The following is an 18883-nucleotide window of genomic DNA, read 5'->3' as shown; positions in this document are numbered from 1 at the left end:
ATCCAGAAACAGACTGTCCCAGAGCTTGTGCCTGCTCCCATCAGGGAAGGGCCTGCCACAGAGCTGGGATCTAGTTTCAAACTCCTGCACAATTTGTGGTTATTTAGAGCTAACATTTTGGTTTAGGCTGGTCTCTAAATATTTGTTGTACGGTTTTATTTAGAAGAATAATGACTCTGTGTTTAGGGGCTACAGCATACAATGCATCTAATGCCTGGTCTCTTATTTTTTTTAGCTTTCCTTAACTTTCAAGTGCATTTCCACTCTTTCATTTTACACAAACTCTTGGACATTGGCCAAATAAATTCTCTGTAGTCTGTACAGTTCAGGATCTTAGCCAGATTAAAGTTATCATCAATTTCACCTCCCTCTTCTTTTAATAACATCCCACTTTCTCCATAGTACTTCTCATGTTTTTGAAGGTTCCATTCTGTATGTTCTTCCGCATTTTCTTGAATTTTATGCTCTTTTATTTTATCTCTTGATGTAACTGAATCTGGTTTTTTTACACATGCTTTTCAAACTCTTTACCATTATCAGTATGGGCTTTCTGAATACTTGCTACTGAGCAGTCTATTTTGTGAGGCTGTGCTGGTGATTCCTTGTTCTAAGGCAATGCTGACTGACAGCTGCAGAGAATCTCCTCAGGGCATTTGAGGAATCTCTCTGTTTATTCTGTATCAAAATTTCACATTGCATTTTCCTCAAAGCTAGTCTGAAATACTGAAGACCCAAGCTATTTTTTGCTTTCCGGAAGACAATAATACAACATCAAACACGGAGTCCAGGTCTTGCTATTTCAGTGTGGTTTGTTCTCCTGAAATATGATTGCCAGAAGCCTCTGCTGGGGAAACATTATGGTTGTAAAATACTTTTGAGCAAGTAAGTTACCTCAATACAGCGATGGGAGAGTTCATAGAACAGGTTTTTGGTGGGATATTTTTAGTTGTGATGGGTAGTCTAAAGCACAAACTGAGGAGTTGCAGGTAGTTTTCCTGAGAGAATATTTTGGACTTGGATATGAAGCCTGCAAAGAAATCCTGCGCTGTAACACTACTCAGAACACTCTTGGTCACCTAGTTTACACTTCTGCAACGACAATTTGTATTTGCCAAGGATGACTTCAGAGCCCAGCAGCCAGCATCTCCATTTTTAGCAGATGCAACTCAAAATTGGAGCTGGTCTCTTGAACGTCTGGTCCTAAACTGTATGTTGGCAAAATGTGTAAGTTTTCTTTTTCTCTGCATTCTTAAAAAATACAATAGATAGTGAGATAAAAAATCACTTTAAATTTTAACTGTGGCTGATATTCTTTTTCCTGGCTGGAGCAAGAGTTAACTTCTTAGGGCAAACCCCCAGGGCTAAGTATACTAGTAAACTCCAGCTGCTTTGTACTTCTTTGCCAAAACTGAGAAGCAGTAAACCTAATACAACTTGCTGGTTAAACCAGGTTTACAGCTGTTTTGCATTGCTGGAGTGGAGCAGAGCAGCTGGAGCATACCAGTGAATCAGGGTGATATTTTCTTTGCTGGGTCTTTTGTTGAGTCTTATAAGGAATAAGCCAAGGCAGAGGCAGTCGCTTCTTGGCAGTGCACAGTCAAGTTGATCCAAGACTTACATTTAGAGCCAAAGCCACCATGTTTTTTGTCTTTGTGTTCACTTTTATATTCTCCTACTAGTTTTGTTTGCCATGGGGATATAGATGTGTAATAATTCCATGTCATACTGGCATCATACTCAGTCTTTGTTTTGGTAAGGGCAGCCATCAGCTTGAGTCTATTTTACCAGCTTTGCTGGCTCAAGTCATCTTATGAAAATATCTTATAAAGCTATAATTTAGGAGAATGAAGAAGTCTTTCAGGTTAAAGTGCCAGGGGAATTCTTCACTTCAGAATCTGCTTGTGTCTCATTGATTTCACTTGTGACACTATCAGGTCGCTTTATTTGTTTATGTCACATTTTCCCATCTATACAATATCTTCTAGTTTACTCTTTTTGAGTTGTGCTGATATTAATGCCATTTTGTCCTGCTAAGGTTTCATAAAAGGGTATTAGGCTAGAAATTAATTATTTGAATGCTTCTTTTGGCTGTGTGAGATTGCAATGCAGCATGAGTATAGATGAAGTTCTGGGTTTGGACAAGTTTGTACTGTCTCCAAATTGTAAATCCTGATATCAGTTGCAGCTTGTAAGTACTAGTGTAGTAATAATAAATATCAATGGGGGATAGACTACATGATCTTTAAAAGGCTGCTTCCAACCCAAACCATTGTATGACTCTATTATCAGTAATAATCAGGTTACAAATTCTAGCTGTGTGTAGTTTATAATGATCCTAATACTGGAAGAAGGCACGATTAGTGTAGTAGGGAATGGGAATGAAGGGAAAACAATTCAGGGGGATAAGACAATGTATAAGAACACCTGCAGAACTATCTTTCTGTTATTTGTTCTGTGCAGCAGGTGCATATGGTTACAATCACCTGGGAAGTGTTTAGAAACCTTTGCCTACAGCAACAGCAATTTTGGGATCAGCTGTGTAAAATGCAGCCATGCTAATCTGAATGGCTCTGTTGAACTCCAGCCTGCCTCACCTCTGCTGCTCCTGCTGTCTTTGCCGTAGCCAGACATCTTGTATAATTTTGAAGTTACTGAGGTCTTTGTTTTAGCTTCTGCCCAAGTATTAGTTATCAGGGGAAAACAGTTGTATACCTGAAGTAGCTGCACCAGCAGCCACCACACTATGGGCAGATGAACTTCCACTCTTCCAAACTGTTTCTACTTAGCGAGCTTCTGTTCTATTTTATGTATTGTATTTTTTATCCATTTTGTATCTGGATTCCAGTAATGTCACACTGCTATATGCGTAGTTCCCATGATGCTGATTTTGAAGGGTGGCAGTAGTAAGTTGGAAAATTAGAAATCTAAAAAGAACCTTGAGATCTGTCTGCAACCAGCAGCAAAAGCAAAGTGTCCACTCTGTTAATTTCAGCTGAGTTCTCAGGAAAAAAAAAAAAGTGACGTCCATCAGATTTTCTCTGCCCATGCATGTTCAGGATTTTGTACCTTCTTTGTAGTCTGCAGATCTTGATTGCCAGCAAATCGACTGCAGGGGAAAGGGAAGGACCACCTGTCACACTAAATGTTCACAAACCTTGCGAACAAAAATAAACAGTTTAAAAAAAAACCTAACAGCTTGTAACAGCTGCCACATTCCACCCAAGAGAAATCTTTATGCTAATGGAATCTGACAGGTTCTACATTAGATATCTACATGTATGCAAATTAAAAAAAAAAAGAAAAAAAGAAAAAAAGAAAAAAGAGAAAGAGAATACGTCTTTTGGGCTTCTCTTGGTTGGTGGTGTTTTATGTATATAAGGTTTTTGTCATTGTTCTCATTCCTGTAATTTACGTTCTTTGATACCTTGGAGTAAAACATTTGTTGAATGCATGAGCTGCATGATATGGCCAAGGACTAAACTGAGCTCTTTTTATTTTAGTGGTTAAATATGGGGTGCAGTGTCCCTGCTGTGCTCCAGCTGCAGAGAAAATTATTCTGAAGATCTATGTATGAAGTTGCTTAGAAAATTAATGTCTTTTAATATCTCATATATCACTTTGCCTGTTGTACCAGACTGATGAAAAAGCAGCGAACGTACATGAGGAATACTGGGCAACTGAGTTGCAGAAAGGAGGCCGGCATTAGCAGCTCGCTGTTCCATGTAAGAGGGTTCTGATTCCAGGGCACACATTGTTGATGCAGGAAGCCGATTGGGGTTATTTTCCATCATCTTGGGGCACTCAGTGGGGATGCTGACCTCAGAGTCACCATGCTTGTGAGAAGAAGCCTGGGAATTTGCGGATCAAAAGAAATGATGAGCTGAGCATTTCCAGGGTGATCTGGAGGTAGTAGAAACGGGAAAAGGATTAAGAGAGAAAAAATCTAAACTAGTTCAATGTGCCTCCATAATCTCAGCGACGGCCACAGTATCCCTGGAAACTCTGAAATTGACCCTGCGGTCTTGTTGGTAGGCTCAAATGTTGCTGAAAGTGCTGAGAAATTTCCTCTCCTCCAGGTCCAACACTGTTAAATTGCAGTAGCTGGATATGTGCTCAGTGTGGTAAGAAGGGCTAATAGGAATCCATCTAACCGAGTAATAGGAAGGGAACAGCCCTTTTGCACAGTGGCAGTGAAAGAGAGCTGTACCTCAGGCCTCAGAGAGTTTTTTTGCACGTTGAACCCACAGGTCTTCTCCATGAAATTTTCAGTAGTGTCACATTAGACAGTTTCAAGCTGCTTGAAATACACTGCTTGCAAGAGCCTGTGTTTTTGACAGATGAGGCCAAGTCCCACGGTCAAAATTACTTGGTCAGCCTGTTTGTCCAGCAAGTGCCTGTAACAAAGGACAGCATTTTATAAACTTTTCTTTGTATTGTCTCTGAGGAGAATGTATTAGACTGGAAAGGTTAAGCATTGACATTCCCCTGTGGTCAGCGGGTTGCTCTCCACACACCAAAAGGGCTGTGTTTTCTTCTGGGTACGCATTACTCCGTAGAACAGCAGAAATAATCGGTGGAAACATCAGAATAAAAGAACATAAGGAACAAGCAAGAATGGAAATGGAAGAGTTTAGAAGCGATTTGCAAGAAGGGGGAAATGAAAGAGGCAGAGTGCTATGAACTGTGCAGTCAGCAGGAGCTTTGGAGATGTTCACCTCAATAGCTGTGGTGCAGCAGGAAGGGCTCTTCTTCAAGCAGAGGGGTGAGGGGAAGAACCTTATACTGAAAAGTAGTAGGATCAGAAGGTGCAAGTTCATGGATGCCTGTAAGAGCAGTGAGGAACATTTTGACCTGAGACTCTCTCAACTGAAAGTCCAGTTGAGTACTGTAGGTTTAGAAACCTCAATTGGATTTTCCCCCACTTTTGCTAGTTTCCAGCGAAGGATGAGCTTGGTTTTGAAGTATCTTTTCGCAAGGACTGTACTCTACCCTAGCAAGAGAAAACCATAAAATTATTTTAATTGCCACTTGCCTAACATATGCCAACAGTGGCATAGATTGCAACCTAACTTGGCACCAGAGAACCAGTATTCCTATGGTAGTAGTCTGAGAAGGTCTCCTGACTCTGAAAAGAAGTCACTGCATGGGTAGTCTGCATTTCCCTGTGGCTGGACCTTCGATTCAGCACGCGGGCTTTTGTACAAGGCACCTCTTTAAGGAAAGACAAAGAATCCTATCTTGTCACTTTGGAGCTAGAAGAAACTATTGGAAATTCATCTTCCTCAGAAATCCTTCTGTTTATCCTTTAGTCAGACACAATATGTAGTACCAGCCACAATCTGCACCTCAGGGTATTCACAGGCATGTTCTGTTTAGTTGGAGCTTCAGAAGCTATTCCCTAATACCCCTCTGCTTACACCAACATAAAGTAGAAATAATGTCTTTGAGTTTAGTGAAGTTGCACCCCACTGAATCTGGTGAATGAAGAAAACCAAGCTCCCTGTTCGAATGTCAGAAGAAAACTCAGATCTTCTTCCTGTCTTGTTTCATTGTGAGCAAGTACGTGCAACAGAGTGGCTTGAGCTGTGCTAGCTGCCACCCATCACAATTAATTAGTGCATATCAAGAATGGTTCACCCTGCACCTCTCTGTGTGTTGCTCACTTACAGATGTTGACACCTGTCTCTTGGAGCTGGGCTTGTTCAGCCTGAAGAAGAGAAGGCTGAGAGGGGACCTAATATATACTTACAAATATCTGAAGGGTGGGTGTCAGGAGGATGGGGCCAAGCTCTTTTCAGTAGTGCCCAGCAACAGGACAAGGGGCAATGGGCACAAAACGAAGCACGGGAAGTTCCACTTGAACATGAGGAAGAATTTCTTCCCTCTGAGGGTGACGGAGCACTGGAACAGGCTGCCCAGGGAGGTTGTGGAGTCTCGTTCTCTGGAGATATTCAAGACCCACCTGGACAAGGTCCTGTGCAGCCTGCTATAGGTGACCCTGCTTCGGCAGGAGGGTTGGACTAGATGACCCACAGAGGTCCCTTCCAACCCCTACCATTCTGTGATTCTGTGAATCTAGACACATGTAGACAACTCTAGCTAAGAGTCACAGAGTCTTATAGAGCTGGATGTCATTGGGGATGATTTTCATATGTCACATGCACTCAACTTCCTCTGAATTCCCTGAGTCTTGAATGAACTCAGCATCTCAAACTGGATGACACCATTCATGAGGGCTTAGCTCAGGAAAGGCTGAAGGAAACACCAAAACCCATCTCAGTGCCTACTGAGACTGAACTAAGAGCAGCAACACGAGTGACTCCCCCTCTCCCATTTCCAAAATTGGAGGAAGGGGAGGTACTTGCTGTTCTGTGCAGTAATTTGGGGGTAATTATAGATCATATTTCAGGGCAAAAACAATAGTTCTTGGAATAAAACAAGGTGTTTTTTTTTCTCCTGAGGTACTGCATGGTTGGGTAGATACTGACATATCAGTAATTACTGAATTCCTTTTGCAATTTTTGGTTTGCGCCAGCATGGCAAATTATATCCAATTGTGTGGCTCTCCCACCACTTCCATCATTGTCAAAAAAACCCTCCAAAACTCTGTCAAAGTCACTGGAATGACATTGGCAGAAACTCAGTGAGAGGGGCCTTCATCCTCTGACGTTTAATTTTCTGCAGCATGCAATTCCAGTCAGTTCCCAGGAATCCTCAAGACTCCAGCCACATGCCCAGTTTGAAAGACTGTCCAGGAAATGCTGGAATGTTGTGGGGACAGCGTCTAACCAAGTGCCATCTGTTGGCCATTTGCCATACTGCCTCAGAGGACGCACGGATTTTCTTGAGTGCCTGAACCAAGCAGAGATGATATGGCCTAAAAGTATCTTTAGATGCAAACCTGCAGGTTAGTGCCTCATTCAGGCAGGAGAACTCCATAACAGAAGCATTTCCCTAGGTCCAGTCTCTTCAGACACCCAGTGTAGTTTACCTTTACTTTCTTAGGACCTCGGAGAAGATGTAAGAATTTTGATTAATGATTCAGCACATGACTAGACATACAAAAACCTGTTACTGCGATTTGTGAAGCACACTCTTGCTTTCTGTTGAAGGGTAAATTGGTTAACCACCACTAGGAAAACAAATGTCCTAAGCATAGTGACCCCTACTCGGGTTTACCCACTCCAGCCCTTTGAGGTGGAATAACTTGAGTTAGAAGCAGCAGATAAATATTACTTTGGTCCTGCATCGCTGGGGTCCTGAAACAGGAAGCTAATGTCTCAGCCCCTCTGTATGCTCAGATTGATTCTCTGTCTTGTGGTCACAGAAGCCCAGCAGGTTATCTCATAATATCTTGAATCAGCTTGTGTCTAGGAGATCAGTTTTGGGTGTAGTACTGGGTACCATGTAACGGTCGTGTGGGTTTGTGCTACTCCTTTAGAGAGATGGGCCTGTTATTGCTTCAGCCTGTCTTGGCTGTCAGTGGGAGACATAAAGGACCAGATATTCAAAATGGATTGGGAGCAATATATACCAAACCTTTCTAATGTCCTACAGAATTTCTGTATCATACTGGCAGGTTGTCTAAGTCGTTGGCAAAGTTTACTGAAAATGTCCTTCAAGCGAGCCCACTATCCCATGACATATTCACCTAGGGTCCTCACAGAAGATAAAGGCTTCCTGATTGCACTGGGGGCTATAGGTTTCTCATATGCCAAAGAGTTCATGTCCATGCCACTGCAGCAGTATGAATTTTCCGAATTTTTTCCATGGAGGTAGGCTGGTGGTTCTGCAGGTGGCGTCTTCACCCCCAGCTTCTTCTTAACTATAGCCCTGTGCACTGGTGTACAAGCTGGTCTGGGAGACACTGTGTCTCAGAAAGACTATAAATCTGAGACTCAGCCTGCATGACCTCAGGGTTATTAAAGAGTTTCTGGCACTTGCTTGGTATAGAAGATATTTTAGCTGGGGTGATTTAATCACATTTTAAACACAGATTGTTACTGTCTCCTTAAGTTTCCCTTTCAGACAGAGAGATCTCTTTCTTTCTTAAACTGCAGAGAATACCTATAAATAGCCGTTTCATTGCTTCACTGGGATGCTTGTATTTAGATGATGAATGAGGACACTACAGTATTGTTTCTGTACCATCTGTGAAATCTACAAAGCTCTTCTAGAGCCATTTGACTTGAGTGCTTCACATCGCTTTATTCCAGTGTCGACCATCGATGTACTACTAATGTCCATTTGTTAAAAATCAGGTTCAAAACATAAACACATTGCTTTGCAGAATGTGTTGTGAATTATTTTTATGTAATGTGGGTGTGCATCCTGTTGCAAAACAACATTGCTATTTGCAAAGTTCTACCTTAGCCCTACTGTATGAGAGTTAAGACCATATGCCATATCATAGCTACCTAATACATACATGAGATATTTCTGGCAGAGAAAAGGCCATCTGACTCAGTATGCTAACCTGGACTGTTAACCCAGTCCAACCTCACTTTTTTGTTTCCTTCCTTATTTTTTGAGCAAGCCTCCTTCTTCTTCTCCCCCATAAAGAGAGATGGTTGTTTCATGAGCTCTTTTCTGCAGTTTGCTTCAGTTGCTTTCCATATGTTTACTATCTCGTCTTTTTTTGTCCTGCAGTAGCCTAGAGCATTTTCCTTACCAAATACTTCATAGTTATTTTCCCAGGAAATATAGTTGTTGCAAAAAAGATGTTATAGGAGCAAAAAAACACGTTTCCAAAACACTGATGCCAAATAGCAAAATAAAAAAAGCTCATTATTTTTGATAGCAAGGATATTAAAAGGAAAAAAATGTATTGTTTAAAAACCCACAACTCTTCAATAGTAGTGCGGGAAGATATTAAATTAAATGGAATGTAGTTTTGCAGTGAGCCCATCTAATCTTGGGTTGAAACCATGGGTTGAATTAGGTTTTTTTTAATTTCTATTTTTTCATCTGTATTTTGTACTCCATTCCCAGCATTGTGGTGATGTTTGTTACTATTTATATTTTATGTTGAGGGTCCTTTTTTCAGCTGTTTCTAAAACTTTACAAAAATGTCAGATGTCATATTGGAAACCCAAAGCCCCAAGTCAGGCCATAAATCACAACAAACCATAAGTATGAATGTGTATGTGTGTGTTTGTATGTGTATATATATATAAATCCATGGTACTCTTCTTTAGCGCTTCCCTTGTTGTCCTTCCTTTTCCTTCCCTTTACCACTCACAGCAGGTGAACAGAAGTGTCTTACCTGGCATATTTACTTTGCAGACTCAGAGCAGAGCACTGGGTCAGACAACGAGGTGCTGACAGAAAGGACGTCCTGCTCATTTGGCTCCCATTCTGACCTTACATCTGGTGGCTCAGGCCCTCAGCCTCCTCCACCTTCATCCATGGAAGAGATCCAGGTAGAGCTGCAGTGTGCTGACCTCTGGAAAAGATTTCATGACATTGGGACAGAGATGATCATCACGAAAGCAGGCAGGTAAGATATCTTTGGCTTTCTGTCTAGTTTAAAAACAGATCATAACAAAACAAAATAAAAAATATCTTTTTTTCACAGCTGTATTTCCTGCTAGCTTTCTTAAGACAGGTAAAGTAGTTTCATATTACTGCTTAAATCAGTGGCTCCAAAAGAGAACTGTCAGCTGAAGGAAACTGTTGAGCATAGTCTTTTCTTTGGGCAAGTAAATCAGGAAATGAGCATTGTACTGTTGGCTGTACTGAATTTAAGATGAGTTATGAATTTGGGGGTGAGACATTTGAGTTGCCTCTTAAGTTCCCATAGCACTTCATGAGCTAGTTGATTTAATCTAAAATATAGTGAAATTCAAACTCCCCTTTGCACCAAATGAATGTCTTCCTGCAATTCTGAATAGATACAGTGTTAATGACTTCCTATATCAAAAATGTGCAGGCTTAATGTTTCTCTGTGCTATTGCAAGTAATACCATATTAGTTGAGGTTAGGAAGAGCCACTAATAAGCCAGATTTTTTTAAAAGAAAAACTGACCCTGTCATCCCATTGGCCAAGGGTGAGATCTTCATTGCTGTCTACAATTAAAAAATGGCCAAAAATCAGTTTGCCAAAACACAACTTGAACCTAGCTGTAGATTTCTAGATCTCTCAAACTGTAAAAGATCCCGGATTTTTAGCCTTGTTTGCATTAACGTAATGTTCCCTGCTTCCGCCCGATAACGTTTCAATTCCAACTAATGCTGTGAAGAAGGAAGTCAGCACCACGGACAGAGCCCGTGAACGCGAACAAACCACGTGACTGTCCCAGGAGCTGTTCTACCCCTTCTGCAGACAAGCAGGAGGGAATTTTTCCCAAGTTTTTTTGGAAAAAACAATGTGTTCTACTGTTTATAATCTTGTTTCATGTCTGTGCTCTCAGAATTTGCCAGAACAGCTAGACTTGTTGTTTCGTGTTCTAATGAAGTGATCACTGTTGCTCTGTAGCCCCAGAAAGTCCAGATAACTTGAGGAAAGTTGTATCAGATGAAGAACCCAGATCATCACTGAAGAAGATTATCAGAACCAGATTGGCTCCTGGTTTTAGATATATGAACTCACTGGCACATGAAGCATTTTGTATCAGCACAGAGTGCGCTGCTGGTTTTGCCCTTCTGCTTCAAATGGAAGAGGCAAAGTAACTGAAATTATAACACTTGCTGTCACGCAATACCTTTTCTCAAAAAAGCCAAAGCAGATGTCAAAGCAGCCACAGAGAAAATTGTAATTAGTCTCTTTTCATAGGGTGGAAACGGAGACCTAAACAGATTAAGTGATCTGTTCAGCATCATTAAATAAGACACTGGAAGAACAAAGTTTCTCACTTCTGACTTTGTTGCCCTGATGCCTGGGCCATGGTGTCTCAGAAAATTAAAATAATATATTGTTACCTGTTCGATTAACTATAATTAATTCTCTCATGATACATGGAGTAGATAGACTTAACAGCAGCATAAATGTCTTGAAGTCCACCAACACCAGTGCGCACTAAAATGCCCAGAGCTTAGCTCACACAGTTCTGAATGAAGTAGCTGACCTTTCTGGGATCTTAAAAAGCCATACTCTGGCTATAGTTTTATTTAAAAAAAAAGTCACCAAGAAGTTGCAACATCAAAACCACTGCAATTTTGCAAATTGTTCAACACAACTTCTCAGAGAAGCCTTGAGAGCAGTTGCAGAGGTCCTGGAGAAGGACAGCTTCATGGAAAAAACCACAGTGAAACATTCTGGGGAGATATAACGAAATGAAATACTTTGGTTCAGTTCAAAAAATGAAAAATTTCTATTTGGTCACACTGATGCACACACACAAAAAAAGAATCTGTAATTCCTTGGAAGTTTGTAGGAAATTACAATATTGATTACAAATTTTTTTTGAAATTTTTCATCTGCTGTCTTCAAGCTACAAACTCTTATTTGTTGCTTGGAGCTTTCTCAAGTATATATTTTGGCACTTTTGATACAAAACTTTTTCTCACATTTATGAATCAAAAAGTTTCATGTCAGCAGTGGTTCATGGAACTTGCCATTCGTGTTGCCTTTCTGACAAATATGTCTTCCCACATTGCATATGATCATAACAAGCAATCGATACCTATCCCTAATTACACAGTAATAACAGGAAGCTAATCAAGAATTACTGTGAGATGTACATTGTTTCTTCCATGTGGGAACATGACGCGACTGAACTAAAATTCCAGTGAAGAACCATGCCAGGAAAAATGATCCAGATTTAGTGAAGAAGTATCTCAAAACAAAACATTCAGATTCACTTCTCCCTCCTGATTTTTTCTCTTTGCTTTGACCTGGCTCCAAATTAAAAAAAAAAAAAAAAAATTGTTTTGCTTTTCTTAGATTTTGGCTCAAAGATTTTGATTTTCATGTTTTGAAGGACAGGTCTCCATGCTCTGGGGAAAACCTTCATTGGTCTGCATTTTCTGATGAAATATTTCTTTCCCTATTTCTATAGCTGTCAGAGGTGTTTAACAGCACATATTATGACAGACAGACACCCTAACTTTATTTTAAGGAGTCTAAAACTATATGTATTTTGATAATTTTTAGTAGAGAATAGAGGTAGAGAAACCTGTACGGACTGTAAAGAATATTTCTATTTCCAAGATTTTTTTCTGTAACAGCAGTAACAGCATTCTCAAGTGCCTTTGCAAGCTCCAGTCTTCATTATTTTTCCACTTCCGAAATACCATGTGTCACCATACAGAGTCATAACTTGCTGTACAAATCATATATTCTTTACAATCCTGAATAACTTACTTTCTTCCTGAAACGAGATGCTTATCATTACTTCAGTCCCGATGGCCAACTGGCTCATCACTGGCTGCCCATGCAAAATCTATATAGTTACTAAATAAAATTATTTTTTCTGCTTGATGATGTTCTTCTCCAGATGTGATGTTAACAAGATTGGAGGGGATTTTTTTTCTGATGCCTACATTTGTAGGTTAACCATTGCAAAGCATGATGAGGAGTGGGGCAATTTCTTTAGGGAGTACATCTGTTTATTAGGGTTGGTCCTTAGAGATATGATAAAATTCACAAATTAAATGTTTAACCTCTCAGGTGAAACATTTTTCTTTCAGAGAGGATGTGTCTGTGATGGGTGAGAGCTGAGTCTAGCAGTCCTGTTTCTCCTTACGGCATGCGTGATACATGATGCATCCCATAGATTAGATCGTATGATCTCTGGCAAAAGTAGCAGAACTGGTGTTATTTCCTGAGAGTTCCCTACTACTTATTGAAATCATGACAGATGCACAGTGTCATTTGCAACGTCTTGCTTGCCCAGGGAAGATTTTGCTCTACTTGTTGCTTTCTCTTTGGAAACCCTGTTTGAGTTCTGCAAGGTCTTCTTGTTTTGAAAGCCCTTATAATTACAGACTCAGCTGCCTATAACTACAGCTGCTCCTTAATTTTCTGTGATTCGCAAGGCACTGCTTGGTTCCTGCCTGACCCCACAATGTCTTTCTGCTCTTACTGTGTAATGCTAGTTTCTAACCTAAGTTCTCATTTCAAACATATTTCTGGAGCTATATCCTGCCTACGACAGGCCTACTACGCTTTTCAACTTTCAGACTCCCACTCACATTTAATTCTGCTTCGTTTTTCATTTTCTTGATGCCATATTTATAGATGTCTTTTTTTGTCTGTTTTCATAAACATACCTCAGTCCTTGTAGAGGTTTTCCTTTCTTCCTTTCCATCAGAACATTGTTATTCAGAATTTAACAAGATGCTTATAACAAGACTCTTGTGTTCTTTCTCTAAAAGATGCAAAAGGCTTTCTGTCAGCTGCATTGCATTCAAATCTGCAATTGGCTTTATGTCCTTTTTGTTGGAAAGGTAACTTTAGACTCTGTACAAAATAAAATAAATTCATTCTAAGGCCCAGGTTATGCTGATTTAAGCAATTAGCCCTAAAAACATATTTAATTCTTTTTCTCTACTCTCCGTTACCAATGCTGATCACGCATGTACCACAGCAACATTATCAGAGGAATTTGGGATTCTTCCCCACACCCCTATAGTCGATAGCTAAAGACCATGGTCACGTGAGCTGCAGGGGTAACTGTTCGTTAACCGCTGTGTGGAAGTGCTGCCCAAAAGGGAAAGCAATGTGCACTGCTTACTGGAGTGGGGGGACATGACATTGACACTGTAAAGAGTGCTTGGAGCCCTGATCTGGAAGGGAAGCACTGCCTACTCTTTATGGACGTGGCTATATGAGTGTGACCACGCACACAAGCATAGCCAGGAGGTATTCCTCTGGGGACCCAGGTTCTGCCTGTCACAGACCCAGCATTTCTTCTCAACAATGAGGGAAATGATCTAATCTGTCATATCGTAGATATCATATCTGTGCTGCAGGATGGCTTAATCCTGGGTGTTGAGACAGTGCTCAGCAATAAGAGTGGAAAAAACAGCAGTGAGTGGAACAGGTGACCTTGTTCTCTCTGTGCCTCCCGATAGGTTAAGTTGCATTTTGTCTGGAGTTTCTTTGCCCCTTTGAAATCATGAGTCTGAGTCATTTTAAATGTGTACTTAGGGCTGTTTATATCACCCTTTTTTTTTTTTTTTTTGAATTTCCAGTGGATGGAAGGAAGGGCCCCACAATGCTCTTCAGTTAGAGACAGCAGCCGGGATTTTGTTGCGAATCTCTGTTGATGCCGAAGGGGCACATGGAGAGGACTTCGCAGAGGGAGGACCAGCAGGCTACAGTTACTAAGCTGCTGCCCAGGGGCCCTGGCCCAGTGGGCCTGATAAGCTTTCTCCAGCTTCCATAAAAATGTCCCCTTTGGGAGCTACTGAGAAAATCTGCTGGGCTCCCTCATAAACAATAAATCCTTTTTTCTCCCAGACCTTGCCCTCAGCCTTTTCTCTCAACACAAACATCTCGTCGACATGATCCTATGCTGCAGAGGGAAACAGAAAGGCATTCCTCCCTTGCCTTGCCTTGCCTTGCCTTGCCTTGCCTTGCCTTGCCTTGCCTTGCCTTGCCTTGCCTTGCCTTGCCTTGCCTTGCCTTCCCTTCCCTTCCCTTCCCTTCCCCCTCACTTTCATTCCTCACAGGTTTGTTTTTACAAAGAAATACACTGTTGGCACTGGTCTTACATGAAAGGAAAGATGAGGTATAAAATAGCAATGGTAACTTCAGGCTGCCCTGTAAACTCATGCATATTGTAAACACTGTGCACACTTAATCTGAATATCTAAATCAGAGTATTTTGCACAGTTTCTCAATCAGATTTTTTTATGACTGGGAAATGACTACTCTGTCTGTTACTGTCAATAGACAAATTGTATTTTTCTACAGTTGAAGAGCACATCCCTTCATTTTAGGATTTGCATTCAGCACATGTTGCTCTTAAGGAAATTTAATCTTATTTAAGTTGTTGTCTACATAGTATACAAATCACTACACAAAACAGTCATGAAAACCATCCAGGAAATTGTGTCAGTCCTTATAAACCCTCATCTGACTTCTGTCCACTAAGCTGTCTGTACAGGAGTATTTCCAGTGTCTGAAGAGCTTAAAGGAATTGCATTTGTATTTTGAGACAACCTGCCAGGTGTCTTTTAAGATCTTATCCCCTAATGGGGAATCGCCCTCTCTAAAGCTATGAAACTAAAACTGTTAAACAGAGAATGAATTTATTTTGGAAGGGATCTTTGGATGTTCTCTGGCCCATACCTCCACTCAGAGCAGGCTGATTTTGAAGACAGATCCAACCTGAGACAAGCTTCACATGTGCTGGTTCAAGGGGCAGGGGTACGAGTTGGCACCTTGAGACTCTTAAGGGTTAGAAACCGAAGATCTATACTCTGTGGAGAAAAAAAAAATCTGGTTTGGGGATAGACCTGTGATCGTCCTTCTTTGAACGGTTTTCACAAAGGAAAATTGAACTATATTTCTGAGTTAAATAAAACTTTTAAACAATAACAACAAAATAGCTGGTTGCCACAATTCAACTATTTCTTTCTATGGCTGAAAGTTTCCAGATGTGGTCCTTAATATCAGAACACCACTGTGCTGGCAAATTCTGTTTTAAAGAAGTTCTAGAGATCTTTAGATATCATTAATTTTCTTCACATTCAGAGTTTCATAAACCTCATTCGTGTTATGGAAGGCAACAGGAATTGAATAGACTGAGGCACATGACTGTTACAAAAATGCTTTGTAAAACACTTTTAAGTGGTCCTAAAATAATTGTAGTAACTTCATATCACATCATATTTCCCCTAAAAGGGTACTGTGTGTAAGTTCACAGTCTAAGTTTAGGAAGACTGTTTTCCTGCTGAGTGGTAAAGCTAACATAAAAATAACTTCATCATCCCAAACTGCTGTTGATGTAAAACCTCCACCTAAACTATATCAGATGTCATCACGTGCTCCCCATGAAAACAGACAGCCTTCGTGTCTGTAGCTGCTGACTACTAAGATAGCTGATACCTTTCTAGATTGAAGCCTCTTGACTGTTTATTAACACAGCCATGTTCAAATGGCCTGAGTTCCTTCCAAACTTCGAGCCCCCAGTTTTCCACAGAGTTAGTGCCTCTGGGGGTGCCAAGAGCCAGCCAAGAGGAAACACAGAGAACAGGGATTTAACCAGGATTACACCTGAACACCTCCTTAAGTTGCTACTGTTTGACTCTGCCTTTCCATTTTTCCCTTTCCACGCAGCAGTGCTGCTGGAGACCTGCTGTGACAGTTCCAGGCCACATCCTTATGGCAAAGAAACCTGAGTTACTTTTACACCCACAGAAAAAGAAAAACAGTAATCATTTACAAATCTTTAAAAGTACACTTAAATCTTAGAGAAAGCAGTGGGATCAGCTGTGCTCTCTCTGACCATTTTAGAGATTAGCCTCTAAGCCTGTTGAATGGTCTGCGGTAATCTTTTACAAGGTATTTCATAAGCAAACAACCCCACAGGCTATACTGCAACTTCACATGGGGCTGCAGATTTGGAGAGAGCTTCTTGGAACACAGTGTTCAGTTTTACCAATACAATGAACAGACTTAGACCCAAAGAGACTCAGATTTAATCCTGGGTTTCTCATCAACCTTCTGAAACATGACCTACCTCTTAAGCTGCTCCCAAGCCACCTCCCTCCAATTAAGGAAAGCTGGATTGTAAAATGCCACATCCTGTACCCATTTGTCTTGGCAGATTTAATGAGCCATTGTGGTAGAAACAAGGTAATGCCCTCAAGCCACTGAAGATTAATCCATTATTCCTGTTCTTCCCCCCAAATCATTCTACTGGCAAACTCACACAATCCATTGCACAACTCTGCTCTCTCCTTGAAGGGTTTCTGCAGACAATTTTCCTGACAGTTTTATGTCTCTCATAACTCTGGTTAGCTGTGCTCTGGCAGCTGTGGGGTGGTGCTCTGCCTGCCCCCCACAATAAATGCCCTTTTCCAACGCAGATGCCATTACTAACGGGTCAGAACTTTCCTTCTTGGTGGCCTGAAATGGAAGAGCAGCAAGTAGGTCGAAGGCTGAGCACCAGCCTCCTCCTTCCACTGTCTTCTGCAAGTGGGTATGTGTAGCCTGGATGGGAAAGAGTAAAATAGTTTCTCATGGTTTCATCCCTTCGGTTCAAATGATTAGAGACATGTTTGGAGATGTTGACATAAACTTTCCTGTTTTCTTTCTCCTCCGGGTTGTGTCCACTGGCAATACTTTGAGAAACAGAAATGTTGGGAGGAAGTTTCAGTCTTCTCTGACATTTCACTAATCCTTACTAGATAGAAGGGAAAGTGTCACAATGGTTTCTAGGGATGGCCCCTGGAAAGAATGGACAAACATTCCTTGGACACTTTTGCACAGTTTTGGCATTGGGATTTTAAATTCCATTTTAATATCCTCCTTCCATCCAAACTACCCTCATTCCATAAGGATGTATCTACTTGTCAGAGGAGCAGAACGTGGTTTTGTATGAGCATCCAGTACTTTCAGAGTTTCTCCTAACAAAGCTCTGTATCTTCTGGGTGGAAGTCATGCAACTGAGTAACACCATCCTGTAGGACCTGAGCTCGAGATTTTCTCAGATAAGGGCTGAGAAGCTGCTCAAGTAGAACTCAGGATTGAGTTAACAGTCATTGAAACAATGCAGGATTTCTTTCAGTGCTCTACTCTGCTGCACTTTTTAATTCTGCGCTTCACCCAGTTCTGCTCCTCAGATTTTATGAAGATTTTAAAATACCATATTTGTTGCAAATAAAATACGGCATAAACAATTCGCTTAGCATACTGTTTGAGGGAAGGGTAAAATGGCAATCGGACTACTGGCAGCCAGAATTTTTTTAAGGAGAAATTATGTCATAGCCACACTAACGCTGACATGTTTTGAGGTTAAAATTGTTCTGAGCTCTTCTCTTCTGAAATAGTTGCCTACCTACAGACACCTTCAGAACAGTGACTAGTGCACAGCAGAGCTAAGCTTGTGCTCAGACAAGAAAAGAAAGGGTGGGAATTGATTCTTGCTGATGTAGAGTTTCATAACTTGCTTATCAGGAGAAAATTCTTAAGACAGGTTTGGATCATGTATCATAGAAAAAGACAACACTTATTAAAAAGATTGCTCAAACTATTACCTAGACTTCAAGGAAACCATGATGATAATGCCAGTGTTTCAGGTAAATGTGGAGTATATGCTTAATAAGCAGATTAATTTGAGGGACATTCTTTCATAAATAACTATAAACGTACGAGCAAGAGAATCTTTCAGGATAATGGATTTGCTTTAAATATTACTCCAGTATTATCAAGCTCCATACCGAAATATGATTTTGTCAAAAAAGAGAACTAAAGTGATCCTGCATTTAATGTGTGTAGTAGTTTAACCTGGCAACCGGCAGCCAAGTGCTAGACAACCACTTGCTCACCTTTCGTCTCCCCCCCAGCAGGATGGGGAGGAGAAATGGACAAAAGGGGAGACTCACGGATTGAGATAAAGACAGTTTAATAAGGCAACCAAGGAAATGCTGCTACTACTACTACTACTAATAGTCATAATAATAACAATGGTAATAATGAATATGCAAAACAAACTATACGCAATATAATTTTTCTCACCGCCTGACAACCGTTTCACAACCCAAAAAGGAGTATGGACTCCCAGCCAAGAAAGGATTCAAACAACTCCCGGTAAACCGAAAAGCCAATAGATTCCTCCCCCTAGCCAAGCCCATTCATAAACTGAGCATGTCGTTTAGGGTATGGAATATTGCCATTGGCCAGCTTGGCTATCTGTCTGGCTATGGTCTCTCCGAGCTCCTGCATAGCTGCTCATTAGCTGAATATGAGAAACTGGAAAAAGTCCTTGAT

The 18883-nt window shown here is 40.9% G+C and overlaps 1 protein-coding gene across 1 annotated transcript in view; it reads left to right on the top strand.

The window, feature by feature from the left end:
• TBX15 (T-box transcription factor 15) overlaps positions 1–18883 on the top strand; it is a 102444-nt gene that overhangs the window by 49701 nt on the left and 33860 nt on the right. Inside the window, exon 2 of the mRNA XM_009941506.2 lies at positions 9286–9499. Coding sequence (XP_009939808.2) covers positions 9286–9499 — 214 coding nt within the window. The remainder of the gene's footprint in view (positions 1–9285; positions 9500–18883) is intronic.

This window comes from Opisthocomus hoazin, chromosome 1 (assembly GCF_030867145.1).
Source record: "Opisthocomus hoazin isolate bOpiHoa1 chromosome 1, bOpiHoa1.hap1, whole genome shotgun sequence".
In the NCBI taxonomy this organism is placed as follows: Eukaryota; Metazoa; Chordata; class Aves; order Opisthocomiformes; family Opisthocomidae; genus Opisthocomus; species Opisthocomus hoazin.
Note: the sequence above shows the minus strand (reverse complement) of the source record. Positions and strands in the feature narration are given on the sequence as shown.